The sequence below is a fragment of the Cherax quadricarinatus genome, chromosome 4 (assembly GCF_038502225.1).
Source record: "Cherax quadricarinatus isolate ZL_2023a chromosome 4, ASM3850222v1, whole genome shotgun sequence".
NCBI lineage: Eukaryota > Metazoa > Arthropoda > Malacostraca > Decapoda > Parastacidae > Cherax > Cherax quadricarinatus.
Window position 1 is genome coordinate 20068655 of NC_091295.1, and position 16538 is coordinate 20085192.

Sequence of the window (16538 nt, forward strand, 5' to 3'; positions counted from 1 at the left end):
CCTCCTCCCCAATTTGATATCCAATTTTTCTTTATCTAAATCATTTGATACCCTCATCACCTTACTCTTTTCTATGTTCACTTTCAACTTTCTACCTTTACACACATTCTCAAACTCATTCACTAACCTTTGCAATTTTTCTTTAGAATCTCCCATAAGCACAGTATCATCAGCAAAAAGTAACTGTGTTAATTCCCATTTTGAATTTGATTCCCCATAATTTAATCCCACCCCTCTCCCAAACACCCTAGCATTTATTTCTTTTACAACCCCATCTATAAATATATTAAACAACCATGGTGACATTACACATCCCTGTCTAAGACCTACTTTTACCGGGAAGTATTCTCCCTCTCTTCTACACACCCTAACCTGAGCCTCACTATCCTCATAAAAGCATTTTACAGCATTTAGTAACTTACCACCTATTCCATATACTTGCAACATCTGCCACATTGCTCCTGTATCCACTCTATCATATGCCTTTTCTAAATCCATAAATGCAATAAAAACTTCCCTACCCTTATCTAAATACTGTGCACATATATGCTTCAATGTAAACACTTGATCTACACATCCCCTACCCACTCTGAAGCCTCCCTGCTCATCCACAATCCTACATTCTGTCTTACCTCTAATTCTTTCAATTATAACCCTTCCGTATACTTTTCCTGGTATACTCAGTAAACTTATTCCTCTATAATTTTTACAATCTCTTTTGTCCCCTTTCCCTTTATATAAAGGGACTATACATGCTCTCCGCCAATCCCTAGGTACCTTCCCCTCACTTAACTCTGATATTAACTCTCCCCTCAAATATCTCCTTGCCAACCTCAACAGAACACATGACCATAACACAAGGCACAGATCACTCTTTGATGTTCCTCGTGTCCATCTCACACTATGCAAAAACTCAATGCACATAAAAGGCCCTAAAATCTGGAATTCATTATCTGTAAATATAAAAGAAACACTACCTGTTTATAAATTCAAGTCTCTTCTCAAAGATCACTTACTCACCCAAAACCAAATAAATACTGAATAACTGAACCTTATAAATTGTATATCTTAAATGTTTCTCATAATTATATCACATAAATGTTAAACCTAAGACCCAATCTAACTTTGTTATTTTTTAAACACACTACCTAACAGAATACTCCATTCTACTGAATGTACAGCAATGCATGCAACCATATGACCTATCTTTGTAATACTCATTTGTGCTTTATTGTTATCTGTTTACAATAATATTTTATCACTGATTACATCATTGCTTAGTTAATCTTAAGTTAATTTTAAGCCTGCCCATAATGCTATGCATACAAGTGGCTTTGGCATACTGCTCTTACCTGTATTTTTTTGTACCTCTGTATGTTCAAATTATTAAATAAATAAAATAAATAAATAAATAAAACTCCATTTTTTCTATCGAATGAGTACAAGGAACCACCCATTTACCGATTTCAACTATCCGGTACAGTGGTCAGAATTTAGCAATTTTGTCAATTTCACACAAATTTCAAAAGATGCCAATTTCCAAATAGGGTCCAGAATAAACAAGAAAGACATTCCTGGCACTAATATAACATTTCCTCTGTTCATCAGTCACGTCCCCATGCCCCTCTTACATTCTTTTGCTTTCCACTTTGAATTTTTATTCTCACAAAAAAATAGAAGATTTACTGTTATGCAGACTACTGCATTACTGTAGAAATGGTATAAATAATATCAGCGCACTTGTGAAAGAATATTAGACTCGCCAGTTGACATGTATTGGACATATAGCATGATTTGTTTACTTTTGAACTTTGGTAAAAATTGAACATTTCTGCTACTTTGAGCTCAATTACAAGGTACTTTTCATTGTAAAACCAGTCAAAATCATCTCAATTTCTGTAATATGTCTTCCATTCTATCAAATGAGACCAGGAAAACTAGAATACAACAATAAATACCATACGAAAATACAGTGCAAAATCGCTGTTTTAATCCAAAAACATGGTCAAAGTTTTTTTTTTTCTCATTACGCACTGTGTGCTGCAGGATTTTTTTTTATGCCGCGCACACTGACCACATAGACCCATTCTTCCATATGTAGGCCTACCAGCTTTCTCTCATTAGATTTGAGAGCGCTAGAATTTAGGCGTACTAGTACGTCAAAAACCCTGGTGCATAAGCCGTACTTGTATGGCCGAAACCCTGAAACGGTTAACAACCACTCCGTCCTAGCGGTCTTTTTTGATCTAGAGAAGGCATATGACACCACTTGGAGGTATAACATTCTGGCCTAAGCCCACTCCTTAGGCTTCCGTGGTAATCTACCAAACTTCATCGCTGCTTTCTTGTCCGATAGACATTTTCAAGTCCATATTGGCACCTCGCTTTCCTTGGACTTTGTACAAGCCAAAGGAGTCCCACAAGGTTGTCCTCAGTACTACTCTTCTTCTCTTAGCTATAAATGACCTACCTTCCATTCTTCCTTCGCAAATTTGGTCATCACTTTATGTTGATGACTTTGCTATAGCTTACTAAGGCGCTGACTGTTGACTAATAGTGGCCTCCCTTCAGGCAGTGATAGACCAAGTCTCCCATTAGACCACTTCTCATGGCTTTAAATTTTCCAGTACGAAAACCCGATTCATTACCTTCACTAGATGCCCGCTTATACCGGATACTCCCTTGTACTTACACGGTTCACGTATTCTGAAATGTGATACAGTCAGGTTTCTGGGCCTGCTCTTTGACCGCTGGCTGACGTGGAAACCTCACATTTCTTTGTTAACCTTTCAACTGTCCAAATGTAGATCTACGTTTGCATGTGTAACGCTCCAAACATAGAGCTACATTTTTTACACAAGAATCAATGTAAAATCGAACGTAGTTCTATGTTTGGAGCGCTATGCGTGCAAACGTAGATCTATGTTTCGACAGATTAAGGGTTAAAGACAACTTGCCATGGTCGGCTAAATCTCCGTAAGGTTCTTGCACATCGTTCATGGGGAGCAGATCGTCGCACTCTCCTCCATTTGCATGTCCAAGCTAGATTATGGTGACCAGATCTATTCTGCGGCTTCTCCCACAACTGTCTATGTTAGATCCTATTCATCACCAAGGTCTCCGCCTGTGCCTTGGTGCCTTTCATTCATCCCCTGTTGAGAGCCTCTATACAGAGGTGAATTTTCCATCCTTGTCTGATCGCCGTGATGCTCATTGCCTTCACTATTATATTTGATCTCAAGACCTCTACAATCCTTCCATATGTAGGATAGTCACTGATGTTAGTAAACGTTCTTTATTTGTTCGTCACCCCTGTTTACTCCGTCCCTTTTCTCTCCCCCTACATTTGCTCATCTTCTCTTCAGTTACCACCTCTCTATGTTCATGTAGCCTCTCATTTTTCCCTGCTCCCTTGGGAAGTTCCGGCTGTTTACATCTGTTCTTTCCCACTGCCATGCGCAAAAGCCCAACTACCTATGGTGGCTTCCCACTCTCTTTTTCTTGAACACTTCAGCTCTCATTCTCATGCTATCGCAGTGTACACCAATGGTTCTAAGTCTTCTAATGGCGTCGGATTCACAGCAGTGTTTCCGGACAGTGTTGTGCAAGGGTATGTATTACCCTCGGCTAGCATTTTTATAGCTGAATTGTATGCCATTCTTGTAGCACTTATCTGTATTGCATCTATGCCTGTGTCACCATTTGTGGTTGTTTCAGACTCCCTTAGTGTTTACAGGCTATACAGAAATTTTATACACCTTATCCCCTAGTTCTTCATATCCAACATTGGTTATGCCATATCTCTAGCAAACATAGAGATATTGTTTTTTGCTGGGTCCCTGGTCATGTTGGCATACAGGGCAATGAACAGGCAGACACTGCTGAGCGGTCAGCAGTACATGACCTCCCAGTTTCACATAGAGGTGTTCCATTCACAGACTATTTTGCTGTAACTGCAACCCATCTTTGCACCTGTTGGCAACAACATTGGTCTGATCTGCTCCATAGCAAACTTCATTCTGTGAAGCCTAGTATAGGTTTCTGGCTGTCTTCTTGTCATCAGTGTTGAGGTTGGGAGACTACTCTCTCCCGTCTTCACATCGGCCACACTCGTCTTACTCACGGGTATTTCATGGAGAAACGTCCTGTTCCTCTCTGTGAGAATTGTCAAGTTCCAGTATTTGTTAGCCACATTCTGTTGGACTGCCCACTCTATCATCGAGCACGCAGAATTTACCTCCAATGTTGTCTCCGCTCTGCTGCCCTTTCTTTACCTTCAAATCTTGCTGATGGACCCTCTGGACTCTCTCATTGCCTTTTTGACAGCAACTGATTTACTACACAAACTCTGATGATGATGATGTCTCTGGCACTCTTCTTAGCCCTTTCCACCATAATCTCTAGCTACCCTCTACCCCTGCACTGTCCACTGCCCCGCTACACTTCATAACCTAATAATTATCCCTTTCCCTCTTGCTACCCATTACCCCTGCATCCTTATCTGCCCTGCTGCGCTGTATCACCCTTGTGGTTTAGTGCTTCTTTCTGATTACAATAATAATAATAATAATAATGAAGCTACAGAGCCTAACAAAGCTTGTGTTCTAAGAATATTTTTATTAATTATTCTATATGCATTCTATATGCATAGGTAGTAGGTTGGTAGACAGCAACCACCCAGGGAAGTACTACCGTCCTGCCAGATGACTGTGAAACAGAAACCTGTAACTGTTTTGCATGATGGTAGGATTGCTGGTTTCTTTTTCTGTCTCATAAACACGCTAGATAACAGGGATATCTTGCTACTCCTACTTACACCTTGGTCACACTTCACAGACACGCACATGCATATATATATACATATATCTAGGTTTTTCTCCTTTTTCTAAATAGCTCTTGTTCTTTATTTCTTCTATTGTCCATGGGGAAGTGGAAAAGAATCTTTCCTCCATAAGCCATGCGTGTCGTATGAGGCGACTAAAATGCCGGGAGCAATGGGCTAGTAATCCCTTCTCCTATAGACATTTACTAAAAAAGAGAAGAAGAAAAACTTTATAAAACTGGGATGCTTGAATGTGCATGGATGTAGTGCGGATGACAAGAAACAGATGATTGCTGATGTTATGAATGAAAAGAAGTTGGATGTCCTGGCCCTAAGCGAAACAAAGCTGAAGGGGGTAGGGGAGTTTCGGTGGAGGGAAATAAATGGGATTAAATCTGGAGTATCTGAGAGAGTTAGAGCAAAGGAAGGGGTAGCAGTAATGTTGAAGGATCAGTTATGGAAGGAGAAAAGAGAATATGAATGTGTAAATTCAAGAATTATGTGGATTAAAGTAAAGGTTGGATGCGAAAAGTGGGTCATAATAAGCGTGTATGCACCTGGAGAAGAGAGGAATGCAGAGGAGAGAGAGAGATTTTGGGAGATGTTAAGTGAATGTATAGGAGCCTTTGAACCAAGTGAGAGAGTAATTGTGGTAGGGGACCTGAATGCTAAAGTAGGAGAAACTTTTAGAGAGGGTGTGGTAGGTAAGTTTGGGGTGCCAGGTGTAAATGATAATGGGAGCCCTTTGATTGAACTTTGTATAGAAAGGGGTTTAGTTATAGGTAATACATATTTTAAGAAAAAGAGGATAAATAAGTATACAAGATATGATGTAGGGCGAAATGACAGTAGTTTGTTGGATTATGTATTGGTAGATAAAAGACTGTTGAGTAGACTTGAAGATGTACATGTTTATAGAGGGGCCACAGATATATCAGATCACTTTCTAGTTGTAGCTACACTGAGAGTAAAAGGTAGATGGGATACAAGGAGAATAGAAGCATCAGGGAAGAGAGAGGTGAAGGTTTATAAACTAAAAGATGAGGCAGTTAGGGTAAGATATAAACAGCTATTGGAGGATAGATGGGCTAATGAGAGCATAGGCAATGGGGTCGAAGAGGTATGGGGTAGGTTTAAAAATGTAGTGTTAGAGTGTTCAGCAGAAGTTTGTGGTTACAGGAAAGTGGGTGCGGGAGGGAAGAGGAGCGATTGGTGGAATGATGATGTAAAGAGAGTAGTAAGGGAGAAAAAGTTAGCATATGAGAAGTTTTTACAAAGTAGAAGTGATGCAAGGAGGGAAGAGTATATGGAGAAAAAGAGAGAGGTTAAGAGAGTGGTGAAGCAATGTTAAAGAGAGCAAATGAGAGAGTGGGTGAGATGTTATCAACAAATTTTGTTGAAAATAAGAAAAAGTTTTGGAGTGAGATTAACAAGTTAAGGAAGCCTAGAGAACAAATGGATTTGTCAGTTAAAAATAGGAGAGGAGAGTTATTAAATGGAGAGTTAGAGGTATTAGGAAGATGGAGGGAATATTTTGAGAAATTGTTAAATGTTGATGAAGATAGGGAAGCTATGATTTTGTGTATAGGGCAAGGAGGAATAACATCTTGTAGGAGTGAGGAAGAGCCAGTTGTGAGTGTGGGGGAAGTTCGTGAGGCAGTAGGTAAAATGAAAGGGGGTAAGGCAGCCGGGACTGATGGGATAAAGATAGAAATGTTAAAAGCAGGTGCCAGGTGGGGATATAGTTTTGGAATAGTTTGTGCAATTATTTAATAAATGTATGGAAGAGGGTAAGGTACCTAGGGATTGGCAGAGAGCATGCATAGTTCCTTTGTATAAAGGCAAAGGGGACAAAAGAGAGTGCAAAAATTATAGGGGGATAAGTCTGTTGAGTATACCTGGTAAAGTGTATGGTAGAGTTATTATTGAAAGAATTAAGAGTAAGACGGAGAATAGGATAGCAGATGAACAAGGAGGCTTTAGGAAAGGTAGGGGGGTGTGTGGACCAGATGTTTACAGTGAAACATATAAGTGAACAGTATTTAGATAAGGCTAAAGAGGTCTTTGTGGCATTTATGGATTTGGAAAAGGCGTATGACAGGGTGGATAGGGGGGCAATGTGGCAGATGTTGCAGGTGTATGGTGTAGGAGGTAGGTTACTGAAAGCAGTGAAGAGTTTTTATGAGGATAGTGAGGCTCAAGTTAGAGTATGTAGGAAAGAGGGAAGTTATTTCCCAGTAAAAGAAGGCCTTAGACAAGGATGTGTGATGTCACCGTGTTTGTTTAATACTGTATATTTATAGATGGGGTTGTAAGAGAAGTAAATGCGAGGGTCTTGGCAAGAGGCGTGGAGTTAAAAGATAAAGAATCACACATAAAATGGAAGTTGTCACAGTTGCTCTTTGCTGATGACACTGTGCTCTTGGGAGATTCTGAAGAGAAGTTGCAGAGATTGGTGGATGAATTTGGTAGGGCGTGCAAAAGAAGAAAATTAAAGGTGAATACAGGAAAGAGTAAGGTTATGAGGATAACAAAAAGATTAGGTGATGAAAGATTGGATATCAGATTGGAGGGAGAGAGTATGGAGGAGGTGAATGTATTCAGATATTTGGGAGTGGACGTGTCAGCGGATGGGTCTATGAAAGATGAGGTGAATCATAGAATTGACGAGGGGAAAAGGGTGAGTGGTGCACTTAGGAGTCTGTGGAGACAAAGAACTTTGTCCTTGGAGGCAAAGAGGGGAATGTATGAGAGTATAGTTTTACCAATGCTCTTATATGGGTGTGAAGCATGGGCGATGAATGTTGCAGCGAGGAGAAGGATGGAGGCAATGGAGATGTCATGTCTGAGGGCAATGTGTGGTGTGAATATAATGCAGAGAATTCATAGTTTGGAAGTTAGGAGGAGGTGCAGGATTACCAAAATTGTTGTCCAGAGGGCTGAGGAAGGGTTGTTGAGGTGGTTCGGACATGTAGAGAGAATGGAGCGAAACAGAGTGACTTCAAGAGTGTATCAGTCTGTAGTGGAAGGAAGGCGGGGTAGGGGCCGGCCTAGGAAAGGTTGGAGGGAGGGGGTAAAGGAGGTTTTGTGAGCGAGGGGCTTGGACTTCCAGCAGGCATGTGTGAGCGTGTTTGATAGGAGTGAATGGAGACATATGGTTTTTAATACTTGACGTGCTGTTGGAGTGTGAGCAAAGTAACATTTATGAAGGGGTTCAGGGAAACCGGCAGGCCGGACTTGAGTCCTGGAGATGGGGAAGTACAGTGCCTGCACTCTGAAGGAGGGGTGTAAATGTTTTTTTTTTTTTTTTTTTTTTTTTTTAACTCTTCAAAGTTTATTCTCTATAAGGATTACAATGCTGAGTTTACAGAATTTGGTTATTGTGTGGTTTACATGTAGTAAAATAATAATTACAGAGTGTACCACTAGAACACCTAGCATGGCTAGGCATTTCGGGCAGACTTAAATTAAATCTTAAGTTTAAAATATTACAAAATTATGAGGTAAGTTGGTATTGTGGCTAAGTGACTAAATACTAGTTTGTGAGTTTAGCAATGTGAATGCTTTTGTTTTGGCACTATACATAATTTCAGTATTGGAGTATCACAGGCCAACTTATGACTAGTTAAGATTCATTATTTTAAGATTGAGATTGATATTTCTGCTTATGGTCAAATGGGTGAGTGAGTGTAAGTGTTAACCACCAGGTGGTATTCTTTAATTAGTTGACAGGGTGTATCAAGGAGATAAGATGTTTTCTGATGGTAGTTTTGAAGGTGATGAATGTGTCTGCAGTTTTAGCATTTTCAGGTAGGGTGTTCCAGATTTTAGGGCCTTTGACATACGTTGAATTTTTGTAAAGGTTTAGTCGGACACGGGGAATGTCATAGAGTTGTTTGTGTCTGGTGTTGTGCCTGTGAGTTCTGTCACAACTATCAAGAAAGCGTTTTAGGTCAAGGTTAATATTGGAATTTAAGGTCCTGTAGATGTAGATTGCACAGTAGTAAGTGTGGATGTACTGAACAGGGAGTAAGTTTAGATCTATGAAGAGTGGGGGGGTGTGTTGCCAGGGATGGGATTTAGTGATTATTCTTACTGCAGCTTTTTGTTGGGTTATTATTGGCTTTAGGTGTGTTGCTGCAGTTGAACCCCAAGCACAGATAGCATAGGTGAGGTATGGATATATAAGTGAATGGTATAGTGTGAGAAGGGCAGTTTGCGGCACGTAGTATCGTATCTTGGAGAGGATCCCAACCGTTTTGGATACTTTTTTGGTTACGTGTTGGATATGGGTGCTGAAGTTCAGGTTGTTGTCGAGGTATAGGCCTAGGAATTTGCCCTCATTATGTCTGGCAATTAGTGTTGTCGATCTTAATGTTAATTTGCGCATCTCCTGCTCTGCTACCAAACATAAGGTAGTAGGTTTTGTCAGTGTTAAGCGTAAGTTTATTGGCTGTCGTCCAAGTCGATATTTTGATCAGCTCCTCATTAACAATGGTGTTGAGGGTGGCAAGATTAGGGTGAGAGATGACATAAGTCGTGTCGTCAGCAAAGAGAATGGGGTTCAGGTGTATGAGGAAGAGCAGGGGACCAAGGACACTTCCCTGCGGAACTTCAGTATCAAGTGGCTGTGTTGTTGATGCTGTGTCTTTAATGGTGACATACTGATACCTATTAGTAAGGTAAGATTTGAAATATGCAAGCGCATGGCCTCTTATACCATAATGGTCAAGTTTGTGGAGTAGGATGCCGTAGTCTACTGTGTCAAAAGCTTTTCTTAGGTCAATAAAAATTCCTAGTGGATATTCCTTATTTTCCAATGCTGTGTAAAGCAGATCTAGCATTTTTATGATTGCATCGTTAGTGCTTTTATTTTTCCTGAATCCAAATTGGCAGGGGTTGAGTATGTTTTGTGCCGTTATAAATGAATATAGTCTCCTGTGCACGAGTTTCTCAAAGATTTTGGATAGCAATGGTAAGTTTGATATTGGCCTATAGTTGTTTAAATCTGTAGGGTCACTACCTTTATGTATTGGTGTAACCCTTGCCGTCTTGAGTAGTTTCGGGAAGGTGCTAGTTTCTAGTGACTTGTTAAAAAGTAATGAGATAGCATGTGAGAGGACATGGGCCGCTCTCTTGTACAATAATGGCGGGACATGAGACAGATTCCCCGAGTTATTTTTAAGTGACTTTATAATCTCAGTGACTTCCGTGGGCTCAGTTGGAGCAAGATAGAAGGAATTTGGGAAATTCCCATCTAGGTAGTCCCCGGCATGGGCATTGGTACGTGGGATTTTATTGGCGAGATTAGAACCTCTGGTTGAGAAGAAGTCGTTTATCTTGTTAGCTGTGTCAGTGGGATGCAGTGGTGTTTCATTAGGTTTAGTTAGGACAATATTCTTGTTTTTTTTTAGTTTGTGGGTCCCTAGAATCAGAGAGAGTGTTTTCCAGGTGTTTTTTATATCTCCTATTGTGTCAGTGAATCTACTGGAGTAGTATAGTTGTTTGGCTTTCTTTATTACTTTGGTGAGGACTGATGAATAGTGTTTCAGAATATCTTTGTGTATTAGGCCCTGTTTATATTGCTTTTCATATTGGTGTTTCTTATCAATGGATTTCAGAATGGTGCTGGTTCGCCATGGGCAACCAAGCCGTTTGTTTGTGATCTGTTTCGTTTTTATAGGACAATGTTTGTTGTATAGTCTAAGTAATTTGTTAAGAAAAATGTCTGTCCAGTCATCAATACCATTGGCCTTGGAGAATTCTGTAGGCCAGTCAACAGTCTCTAGGTCAGCTGTGAACTTCCTTATTGAGGCCTCATCATGGAGTCTAAATGAAACTTTGTTGTATTCAAGTGGTGGTTTACTAATGTTTGTCAAGAGGAAGGTAGAGTAGTGGTCTGTAGTGCTATCTGTGATTATCCCTGATTTAAGGGGGGCTAGTATATTGGTCCATATGTGGTCTATTATGGTTGCACTTGTTTCAGTGAGCCTGGTTGGTTTAGTTATTGTTGGTATGAGAAGTGTGTTGTTCATATTGTTGATGAAATCAGTTACAGGCTGATCATCTAGTAGGCCAAGGTTGATGTTGAAGTCTCCAGCTAAGAGAAGGTGGTGCTTATTCATTTGTCTGTTTGTTATTAGTTCCTTTAATTTCTCACTGAAATTTGGGATGTTTGTGTGGGGTATCCGGTAAATGGCACCAATTGTTATAGGCGTCTTAAGGTTTTTTACAGTAAAATTAGAAAAAATGTATTCTCCATATTCATCACTAAAGCAAGTGGTGCTAATACAAGATAATTGGTTAGAGTAATAGATTGCAATACCACCCCCAACTTGGTATGGTCTGCAGTTGTGGATTGCTGTGTATCCTGGTAGAGGGTAGATATCTATTGTGTCCTGCTTAAGCCAGGTCTCAGTAAGAATAATGCAGGAGAAGGGTGTCTTTAGTGATTCAAGGAGTGCCAGCAGGTCATCAGTGTTTGCTTAAGGACCTGATGTTGTAGTTAAGTACTGATAGACTTTTAGCATTGTTTAGGATAGTGGTGGCTTGTGATGCTGTGTAGTAAAGGCAGTTACTTTCCAATAGGTTTTGGTTGTATGTCAGATTATGGAGGTTTAGATCAGGGTCAATGTGATCAATCATCTTCTAGGTTTAAATTATGGTTATTTATATCCTGAGTTGTGTATTGAGTTTTAGTACTGATATCTGTAGTGGTGGGAAGTTTGGACAAGTATATAGCTATAGCATTTTGGTCATGTAGAGTATAGTCACTAATACACATAATGGAGTTGGTGTTGTCTATGTGTTGTGCTGGAATGAACTAAAGTACAACTAGGTATAAACTAATAATATAAAAAACAAATTAAAAATAGTACAAGACTCTCACTTGTAATTGCACTGAGGTCTAATGTAATGACTTTGGTATAGTCTATGTATTGAGCTAGAATGAGCTATAGTACAACTGAGTTTAATCTAATAATATAAAAAAGGCACAAGACTCTCAGTTGTAATTGCACTAAGGTCTTATATAAATTGTTTACAAGAATTAGAGTATAACTAAATTTAAATTGACAAGATAAAATATACAAGTTAAGGTAGCAAAAGAATAAGAAAAAAAAAGTAGAAAAAAAATTATATGAGGTAGTTGGTACTAGTTAGCAAAAGATAGTTAAGGACCTTGAACAATAATATAATTGAAATATACACTAATTGCACACACAATATAGTCGCTAAGATATGAAAACAATCTTAGAGTAGGACTTATAATATAAACTTATAATATAAAAGTACAAATTGAAATGGTACTTGCAATTGTACTAGGGTCTGGTATAGGTTGTTGACAAGATCAAGAGTATAACTAGATTTAAATTGACAAAATAAAATTCACAAATTAGAGTACCAAAAGAATAATAAGTAAAAAATAACAATGGCAATGTCTTGGTTATAATATGATAGTAAGACGGTACACAGGTACACAGGTACAAAGGATAATATAAAGGTTGGAGTTGAATATACAAACTTGGAAATTTGGCAACAAAATGTTATGGGAAGTATAAAATAATGATTAATGTACAAAAGTAAAATTGACTGGTAGTAAATATGGTGTTTAATAAAATTTTAGTAAGTAATAATGATTACAAAACAAGTTAAGGTAAGGTTAAAGTAATTAGACAAGTAATGGTTATTAAATGATGTCAAAAAATGTTAAGAGTAATTGTATTGATAGTAAAAATGGTAATTATTAATTTTAGTAAGTAATATCAATTGATAGTATTTAAAAAAAATATGAGGTAGTAATATGGACAGAGAAAGTATCAATTCAGCTAATATTTAAGCAAACAATAGTAAATAAGAAAATTAGATAAGGTGACTTATGCTTACTAGTAAAATCACAAAATGAGGTAGTTGATTATTTAATTACTAAGAGATTGTACTATGAAATTTGAACAATAATGGAGCAAAACATACACTACACTACGTAGGCTTTTAGGTTGGACATTTAGTTATTCTCTGTAAGATCAGTATCCCTGAGAAATCGTGATAGATCATTCTCGTTCGTGATTGTGTACAGTTGGCCTACATTTGTTTTCCTAACTAGAATTTTCCCATCCCGTGTGAAGCATTGGTGTATTGTGTCATTATTCTCCCGCTTAAGTTTTCTGACTCTCAACAGGAGGTTCTGACATTTTTTGGTAAGACACTCGTTTATGTATACCTCTTTCTTTACTTTAATAGATGCAATAATTGAGTCTTTTTTCCTGTCATGTGAGTAGAATCTAAGCATAACACTTTTTCTACCTGGGATCGTGCAGTTTAAAAACTGTAGTGTAAAGCACCCTTCTGGCAAGACAGTGATGGAGTGAATGATGGTGAAAGTTTTTCTTTTTCGGGCCACCCTGCCTTGGTGGGAATCGGCCAGTGTGATAATAAAAAAAAAATAAATTGTGGTTTCTGTCTTACACTCAAGGAGGCTGGAGGCAGTGGACATGTGTCCAAGGGTAATGTGTGGTGTAAATATTATGCAGAGAATTCGCAATGTGGAAATTAGAGGTATGGAGTTACTAAAAGTATTATTCAGAGGACTGAATAATACTTTTAGTATTATTTAGTAATAATATTTTCGGTCACTTAGAGAAGATGGAGCAAAATAGGAAGTCTTAGAGGGTGTATAAGTCTGTGGTCAACAGCAGGAGAAGTAGGGTCATCCTGGAAAAGGGTGGAGGAAGGGGATAAAAGAGGTTTTTGTGTTGAAGGGGCTTGGACATACAGCAGGCATGTGTGAGTGTGTTAGAAGTGAATGGAGACGAATGGTTGGGACCAAACGAGCCACTGGAGTGTAAGAAGGGTAATATTTTGTGAAGGGATTCAGAGAAACCAGTTAGCTGGACTTGAGTCCTGGAAGTGGAAAGTACAATGCCTTCACTTTAAAGGAGGAGTCTGGAATATTGGCTATTTGGAGTGACATCTGAACCATTGTATCTGGGCACCTCTGCAAAGATAGTGATTATGTGTGAATGATGGTGAAAGTGTTTCTTTCTTTTTTGGGTCACCCTGCCTTGGTGAGAGACGGCCAACTTGTTGAAAATAATATGCATGTGTGGGAAAGTATGTGTTTTTGTGTACATCATGTGTGATTACCTATTTGTAGTTACAAGAGCAGAGCTAGGCTTGTGGTTTTTCCACTTCCCATAGCTATCAGATGCAAAATTTAATGAAAATTTAAATTTACTAATACAAAAAGAACACTAAAGATCTTGAAATAACCAGCATGGATAATTCTTAGATGATAGTTTATATGAAATGAATGTATGGAACTATTATTTATAAAAATATTAATTTATAACTTAAGCAGGTTATGGACTCACCGTAATTGTATAATATTTCTGGAAGGAAGGTAATAAAGCTTGCAGTGGATGTGAGGGCATTTGCTACTCTCTGTCCCATGTGAGTTAGCCATGCTCCTGTAGTCACTGTTGCTGACTTCAACCACACTTGTACTCCAGCCATCATATTGGTGAAAACTTGACCATAGTTATGAGTCAGGTAGGCTATGGCTGCTTCTATTATAACACTGTAAATTTATATGAATTGCTAAAAGTACTATTGCATATATATATATATATATATATATATATATATATATATATATATATATATATATATATATATATATATATATATATATATATATATATATAAATAACATGTATAACCCCTTCTCCTGTATAATTTACTATATTTGATAAGGAAAACTTAAGTTTTTCTTTTTAGGTCACCCTGCCTTGGTGGGATATGGCTGGTTTGTTGAAAAAAAAAAAAGTAGGGCACCACTTTATGGCATTTTGCTTTCTGGTGTTCCACTAATATGGACATTTCAAATTATGACCAAGACTCGCTATACGGCTCTACCCCCACCTGACTTTTAAAAGTTATTTCATATTTTATATATGCAGTGGAACCTTGACTTATGAGTGTCCCAACGTATGAGTTTTTTTGAGATAAGAGCCATCTAGCGGTCGATTTTTTTGCTCTGAGTTACGAGCCAACATTTGAGTTATGAGCCAGCTCCCCCCAAATTCCCCCTCAATCGAAAACCTGGACATTTCTCTTGTTTATCTATGATTTCATGCTTTAATTCCATGGAAATCATCCTCTTTTTCTTCTCAGCACTGTCCTTTACACTTACTTTCTTAGGACCCATGGTTAGAAAAGAGAAATTTGGCCAAATGACTGTCAAAAATGTAATTAAAGCAGGAGAGAACTGCTCCCACAGCGAGGTAAACAGTGCACTGAGTTGGCTTCGTTCTGAAGCTCTTGTTCTTATAATTTATTTATTTATTTATTTATTATTAACCCTTTGACTGTCGCAACCCCCAATCCTGAGGTGTCTCCTGGTGTCGCAAAATTTAAAAAAAAAAAAATTATTTTTTCTTATGAAATGATAGAAAATCTTTTCCCGATTGTAATGACACCAAAAAAACGAAATTTGATGGAAAACTGATGGAGTTATGCTCTCGCGAAGTTAGCGACATCGGCGATGTTTACAAATCGGCGATTTCGCCCATTTTGAGCCCTATTTTTGGCTAATTCCATTGTTCCAGTCGACCAAACTCATAGCTATTTCTTTAGAACTCCATTTTTTCTATCGATTGAGTACAAGAAACTGCCCATTTACCGATTTCAAGTACCCAATAACATGGTCAGAAATTTGCAATTTGGCTAATTTCACGAAAATTAAAAAATATGACAATTTCAAAATAAGGTCCAGAATGAACAATGCAGACATTCCTGGCTCTAAAATAACATTTTCTTTGTTCATCAGTCATGTCTCCAGGCCCCTCTGATATTACTCTTGCTTTCTATTTTGAATTTTTATTCAAACAAAAAATAGAAGACTTACTATTATGCAGACTACTGCAATATTGTAATAATTGTATAAATAACATCAACCCATTCATGACTGCATATTAGAATGGCTAGTTAGACATTTATTGGACAATGACATCATTTGTTTACTTTTGAACATTGGCAAAAATCAAAAATTTTCCCTACTTTGAGCTCCATTTCCAGGTTCTTTTTATAGTAAAATCAATCAAAATCACCACTATTTCTATAATATGTTTTCCATTCTATCAAATGAGACCAAGAAAACGAGAATACAACCATAAATACTATACGAAAATAGACCACAAAGTCGGCATTTTAATTAAAAAAAAATGGTCGGAGTTTTTTTTTTTCTCGTTATGCACTGCGTGCCCCAGGATTTTTTTTATATGGTGCACACTGACCATACAGACCCATTCTCTCACATGTGGGCCTACCAGCTTTCTCCTGCTTGATTTGAAGCCGCTAGAATTTATGAGTATATATACGTCAAACACGGTACCTCGTAAGACGTATATATACGGCCGCGACAGTCAAAGGGTTAATTTGGACATGATACATAGATGTACAAAGAAATACAGTGATTAAGTATACAATACAAAAGCCCCTTGTATGCAGAGCATTATGGGCAGGCTTAAAGTTAACATAAGATTAACTAAGCAATGATATATTCAGTGGTTAAAATGAAAGTAAACAAATAATAATTAAGCACAAATGAGTACAGTAAGGCCCTGCTTTACAGTGTTTCGCCTTATGGCGTTCCGCTAATACGGCGATGTCAAATTATGATCAAAATTGGCTATAAGGCAAGTGGTCTTTCAAATACGGC

General features: G+C 38.1%; 1 protein-coding gene across 1 annotated transcript in view; it reads right to left on the reverse strand.

The window, feature by feature from the left end:
• The window catches only part of LOC128684172 (apolipophorins), a 183518-nt gene extending 169120 nt beyond the window's left edge, over positions 1-14398 (reverse strand). Inside the window, exon 1 of the mRNA XM_070095041.1 lies at positions 14191-14398. Within this exon, the coding sequence (XP_069951142.1) occupies positions 14191-14335 (145 nt within the window). The 5' untranslated portion in view covers positions 14336-14398. The remainder of the gene's footprint in view (positions 1-14190) is intronic.
• Between the last annotated feature and the right edge of the window lie 2140 nt (positions 14399-16538).